General features: G+C 48.1%; 1 protein-coding gene across 3 annotated transcripts in view; it reads left to right on the top strand.

Annotated features, from left to right (window-relative positions):
- The first annotated feature begins 536 nt into the window (after nt 1-536).
- Nucleotides 537-6,278, top strand: part of POC1B (POC1 centriolar protein B) — a 29,562-nt gene continuing 23,820 nt past the window's right edge. Inside the window, exons 1-3 of one of the 3 annotated variants that reach the window (XM_081926593.1) lie at nt 537-660; nt 4,592-4,676; nt 6,102-6,273. In XM_081926593.1, the coding sequence (XP_081782719.1) occupies nt 562-660; nt 4,592-4,676; nt 6,102-6,273 (356 nt within the window). In that variant the 5' untranslated portion in view covers nt 537-561. The other 2 variants (XM_081926594.1, XM_081926595.1) reach the window with 2 other exon arrangements.

The raw sequence follows: 6,278 nt of genomic DNA, 5'->3' as shown, positions 1-6,278 counted from the left end.
CTGGTCCTGGTGAATTTCTGCCTTACTTATAATTCTAGATTGTTAAGCTCAATGGCACAGCAACCGCTTTGCATGCAAGAGATTCCAGGCTCTTCCCACATATCAGAAGTGGGTTGTGGTGGTGTTTATTTGCATGCTTAAGGCAAAGAGAAAAGAAAGCCTTGCACACCTTTTAACTTCTCCAGCTTCCTCTGCATGTAGACACAGATGTGCATATGCACATATATACATAGATGCGTCTGCATTTCCCCAGCGGGGAGCTGAGAAAAAGTTGCCCCCCCTTCCCAGATCCATGAAGTACGATTTTTCTGAACTGACCTAACGTCACTCTCACCTGCTCCTCGGGCCGAAGCGCACCCGCCAGAAACCCTCTTTAGTCGGGGCCTACAACTCTTCCCTTCGCTTCTCTCCGTAGTTCTAGGTGACGTTTCTCCCTTTCCTCTTTGCGTTCTTCTCCCTCCCGTTGCGAAAGCTCCGCGACGCGCGCGCCGTCACTAGGCAACCGCCTCCGCTGCCTCGGAGAGAGCCGGCCCCTTTAAGGGCGCGTCGAACGCCGATGGCATGGATGGGCGAGCTCGGCTTCGAAAAGAGGCCGAGCGGCGCTTCTTCGCTCTCCTTCCTCCTCCCTTCCCCGCCTCGAGCGCCCGCGTATCTCCGCGGGTGAGGCTGGGCCAGCCTTGGGTCGGGACTCGACTGATATGGTCTGGAGAGCGGGGATTTTGACAGGGCCGCGGAAGGTGGTTGGCCGGGGCAGCGGAGGCCCCGGGAGTCCGATGGCGGCGGCGGCGCTGGTAGGAGAGTCTAGGGCGGGTCCCCTGGGGAGCCGGCAGCGACGCTGGGCATTCAGGGCGCGGCTCCTCTTCCCGGCGTTGTTTCCCTTGTCGCGGGGAGTTCCGTCGGCGGGTGTAGTGAACGAAGCGCGGGGGCTCACGGGAAGCCCCGGGTTCAATCCCACCCCGCCCCTCGATGTTAGCAGAGCTGCTGGCTGCGATGAGCTGGGAAGGAAAACCCTCGGTGCTTTCTTCGTGGCTTGTAGGAGGTGCAGCATTGAGACGCATACAAAGATCTCCAACCATTGAAAACGCAGCATTAAGATAAATTCAACAGTGTAAATAAATTGTGATGGATGTAATAATGGAAAGGGATTTATGATTTGTAAAATGAACCGTGGAAAGGGAAGTTGTTGATATTTTAAGGATTTTTAAATGAGTATTCTAAATTGTAAAACAGAAAATTTAATGAAAATCATGCACACACACACACACAAAGATCTGCAGCCAGCTGAAGTGCATCTTTTGATCAGAAATGCGAACAACCTATTTGTTTTATTTTGTAACACACACACACAAAATCTTCGATAAATCTGACCGGACACAGGTTAGAGCTCAACGTCGAGCCTACCAAGTGGCGATAGCGACGGCGAAGAAGACTTTCTTCACCGCCTCTATTGCATCTGCAGAAAATAGTAGCAGGAGACTTTTTCAGGTGGTTCGTAATTTAACAGAACCACCTTTACCACCGGGGCTTTGTAAAGACCCCAAGATCTCCTGCAACGATTTTGCAAAGTTTTTTGCGGATAAAATCACTCATATTCGGAAGGAGCTAGACACCACCGTGGGAGCAGGGCTGGGGCGGGAGAGTGCTAGAGCTCTGCCTGGTCAAGTTGCATGGAATCGATTTCAATCCATTACCCCCGAGGATGTGGACAGGCTGCTTGGACGCGTGAAACCAACCACCTGTCTCCTGGATCCTTGCCCATCCTGGCTAATAAAAGCAAGCCGGGAAGGGCTGGGCGATGGGCTCTGCGGGGTGGTGAATGCTTCCCTCTGTGAGGGAGCATTCCCAGATCCGCTGAAGGAGGCGGTCATCAAACCGCTTCTTAAAAAACCATCTTTAGACCCGGCCAGTATGGCCAACTATCGCCCAGTCTCAAATCTTCCATTCTTGGGCAAGGTGATTGAGCGCGTGGTTGCTGAACAACTCCAGGCACGCCTGGAGGATGCGGACCATTTGGATCCCTTCCAATCGGGATTCAGGCCTCATCATGGGACTGAAACTGCCTTGGTCGCGCTGGTTGATGATCTCCGGCGAGCTAGGGACAAAGGTGAGAGTTGTTTCCTAGTTCTGCTGGATCTCTCAGCGGCCTTTGATACAATCGACCATAACATCCTTCTGGACCGTCTAGGAGGGCTGGGAGCTGGGGGCACTGTTATACAGTGGTTTCGCTCCTTCCTCCTGGGCCGTGTTCAGAAAGTGGTGGTGGGGGATGAGTGTTCAGACCCCTGGGCCCTCACTTGTGGGGTGCCTCAGGGTTCCGTCCTCTCCCCCATGCTTTTTAACATCTATATGAAGCCGCTGGGAGAGATCATCAGGGGGTTTGGACTGGGTGTCCATCAATATGCAGATGATACCCAGCTCTACCTCTCTTTCAAATCAGAACCAGTGAAGGCGGTGAAGGTCCTGTGTGAGTGCCTGGAGGCGGTTGGAGGATGGATGGCGGCTAATGGATTGAGGTTGAATCCTGACAAGACAGAAGTACTGTTTTTGGGGGACAGGGGGCGGGCTGGTGTGGGGGACTCCCTGGTCCTGAATGGGGTAACTGTGCCCCTGAAGGACCAGGTGCGCAGCCTGGGAGTCATTTTGGACTCACAGCTGTCCATGGAGGCGCAGGTCAATTCTGTATCCAGGGCAGCTGTCTACCAACTCCACCTGGTACGCAGGCTGAGACCCTACCTGCCCGCGGACTGTCTCGCCAGAGTGGTGCATGCTCTAGTTATCTCCCGCTTGGACTACTGCAATGCGCTCTACGTGGGGCTACCTTTGAAGGTGACTCGGAAACTACAACTAATCCAGAATGCGGCAGCTAGACTGGTGACTGGGGGCAGCCGCCGAGACCACATAACACCGGTCTTGAAAGACCTACATTGGCTCCCAGTACGTTTCCGAGCACAATTCAAAGTGCTGGTGTTGACCTTTAAAGCCCTAAACGGCCTCGGCCCAGTATACCTGAAGGAGCGTCTCCACCCCCATCGTTCTGCCCGGACGCTGAGGTCCAGCGCCGAGGGCCTTCTGGCGGTTCCCTCATTACGAGAAGCAAAGCTACAGGGAACCAGGCAGAGGGCCTTCTCGGTAGTGGCACCCGCCTTGTGGAACGCCCTCCAATCAGATGTCAAAGTGATAAATAACTACCTTACTTTCAGAAGACATCTTAAGGCAGCCCTGTTCAGGGAAGTTTTTAATCTGTGATATTTTAGTGTATTTCTGGTTTTTGTGGAAGCCGCCCAGAGTGGCTGGGGAAACCCAGCCAGATGGGCGGGGTACAAATAATAAATTATTATTATTATTATTATTATTAAAAACTTGAAAAAGAAAATAATAAATGTGAGCGACCTTGCAAAAGAAGTGTTGGCGCTTCAGCTGCTAGCTTGGGGTAGGAGTTGCACCAAAAGGAAGGAGCGCCTAGCCCTTGATGGATGGATGCCCCCCCCCCCCCACCTCACTCGTCCTCTGGCTTCCTCCACGCTTCCCTGCAAGAAGTGAACACAAAGTGGTGATGGCCCACCAACTTGGATGGCTCTTGAAAGAGGATTGGGCAAGTTCAAGGAGGATAAGGCTATTAATGCTTCTGAAAAGCAGTTGCTGGAATCCGCAGGAGTGTTGTTGCGCTCAGGACCTGCTTGCAGGCTTCCCAGCGGGCATTTGGTTGGTCACTCTGAAAACAGGGTGCTGGTCTAGATGGGACACTGGCCTGATTCTGAAGGGCTATTATGCTCTTATGCTAACTTAAAATATTCATTATCCTTTCACTCACTAGCCAGAGAAAGGAGGGCCGGTCATATTATGTCACTGCTGTTGCTTGAAGTGCGGTGGGGAGTCCCGGAACTGTGCTCTTCCATCCCACACACCCCATGCACACCTCAATTCTTGTTGCACATGACCACCTGGACAGCTACAGAAAGCCTTGCTGGGCAGAATCTTGTACCTGGCTGACTGGAAAGGTGCATTGATAGCATGTGCCTAACAGTGTAGTCCGACACATGCTTATTCAAACATTACTCTTTAGAAAGTTCTGTTAGGATCACACTACTGTATCTTCAAAAATGACTTGACCGGACAATTAGAGAGTAAGAGAAGGGAGACGATGAATAGAACAGACACCTTTATTGATTTTTTTACAGAATAGAAAACATGCTTCTACAGAGGTTAACACGTTTATTTCATGTATTAAGTTTATTGTTACAAGGTATCATTGTTCTGTTTCTATAGCTGGCTTGTTTAAAAATAGCAGAATGAGAAGCCATAGAACAAGGCTTGGCTATAACTATGAGCCTTGGGTTTAGACAACACACTAAGCCAAACCACAGGTGAGCTTGCAGCAGCAGGCATGGAAGAGGACAAAACAGCTGCAATCTCATTTCCAGGAGCTTTCATATTTGTGCTAAGTGTTATGTGCAAACCTGGTCTTCAACTCTTGTGGCACTAACAGCTTGATTGTGCTATTTGATTGATTGATTTAAGCAATTCAATGATCAGATTAGGTGACTGTTTAAAATAAACTTTGAAAACTACAGAAGGTTTTCTTCTCCTCTAGGAAGATCCTGTCTTGATCCGTCATTTTAAAGGCCATAAAGATGCAGTGACCTGTGTTGCCTTCAATCCAACTACTAGAGCACTTGGTAAGCTTACTTGTTGAAGCATAAATGAGCAAATGATTTGTGTGGTCTCTTGGATATTCCATAAGTTACTTATTCAGCTTTTGCCTGTTGGGCAGTTGTAAATCTGAGGCTGAATGCCTTGGAATTCTGCCCCAAATCATTTGTCTTCAACACTTCAGAGTTAAGGACTGTATTAACAGCAAATATATATTTCCCAACCAAAACACCAGGTATCAAAATGAGAGCCCTCCCTCTGCATTTATTTTATTTATTTATTTTATTTGCCTTGATTGCAAGTTTGGGAGGGTAGTGCAAGTGTTGGGTAACTAGTTGGGTAACTATATGATAGCCATGTTCAAATATATAAAAGGATGTCACATAGAGGAGGGAGAAAGGTTGTTTTCTGCTGCTCCAGAGAAGCGGACACGGAGCAATGGATCCAAACTACAAGAAAGAAGATTCCACCTAAACATTAGGAAGAACTTCCTGACAGTAAGAGCTGTTCGACAGTGGAATTTGCTGCCAAGGAGTGTGGTGGAGTCTCCTTCTTTGGAGGTATTTAAGCAGAGGCTTGACAACCATATGTCAGGAGTGCTCTGATGGTGTTTTCTGCTTGGCAGGGGGTTGGACTCGATGGCCCTTGTGGTCTCTTCCAACTCTATGATTCTATGATTCTATGATTCTAGTCTTTTAAGGCTGTAATACTGTACACACTTATCTCGGAGTTAGTCCCATTGAACTCAGGAGGACTTATTGTTGATAGATGTTTTTAGGATTGCACTATGGGTGACCTTGAGAATGCGCTGTAAGGCTGTAAGGCCATGCACATTTTATTTGAGGGTGAATCACTTATTGGAATAAGCATGCATAGGATTGCTGCTCTGCAATGTGCGCCACACCCTGTTTACTGAGAAACAATAAGCTCAGTTGAGTTCAAGGAAATGCACACAGAATTGCAGGCTTTGTTTCACTAGCACTGGTTTTGCTTTGATGCCCTCCACCTTCTCTGGCAACTTAAGGCAAGATCCCAACTCTTCTGAGCATTTTGCAGCTCCAGGCCTCTTAATGCCTTTTGGGTGGTGATCTAACCAAGGATAAGCTTATGGTATCACAGCTCCATGACAAGAGGATTTAACAGTGCATTTAACAATGGTCACCTTACAATGATGTCTTTGTAAAATATGCAAATAAGTGGTGACAATCTTATTTGCTTACCCATTTCCATGCTTCATCCAAACACTAAATAGGTAACATGGTTTGTTATTTGGCTGAATTCTCTGTGGAATTATTGTCCTAGATCTCAAACTGGAATGATTGAATTTCATTAGATTCTGTATCTTATTTTTATATCAGTTCATGAAATTGGTAGTAAAAGTAACTGAGACCGTTATGTTGGAACACAAAATTGATATCTAAGTGTGGAGCTTTATCATTATTTCTTGCCAGCTACCTCTTCTTTGGATAGGTTTCTTATGATATGGAACTTGAAGCCAAACACCAAAGCCTTCAGATTTGTGGGTCACTTGGAAGGTGTGACCAGTGTACAGTTTTCACCAGATGGAAACTTGCTGGCATCTGCTTCTCAAGATAGGACAGCCAGGCTATGGATTCCATGTATGTAAG

This window comes from Podarcis melisellensis (assembly GCF_964234715.1).
Source record: "Podarcis melisellensis genome assembly, chromosome: 10".
Taxonomy (NCBI): Eukaryota; Metazoa; Chordata; class Lepidosauria; order Squamata; family Lacertidae; genus Podarcis; species Podarcis melisellensis.
The sequence above is the reverse complement of the archived record's forward strand: the minus strand, read 5'-3'. Positions and strand labels throughout refer to the sequence as shown.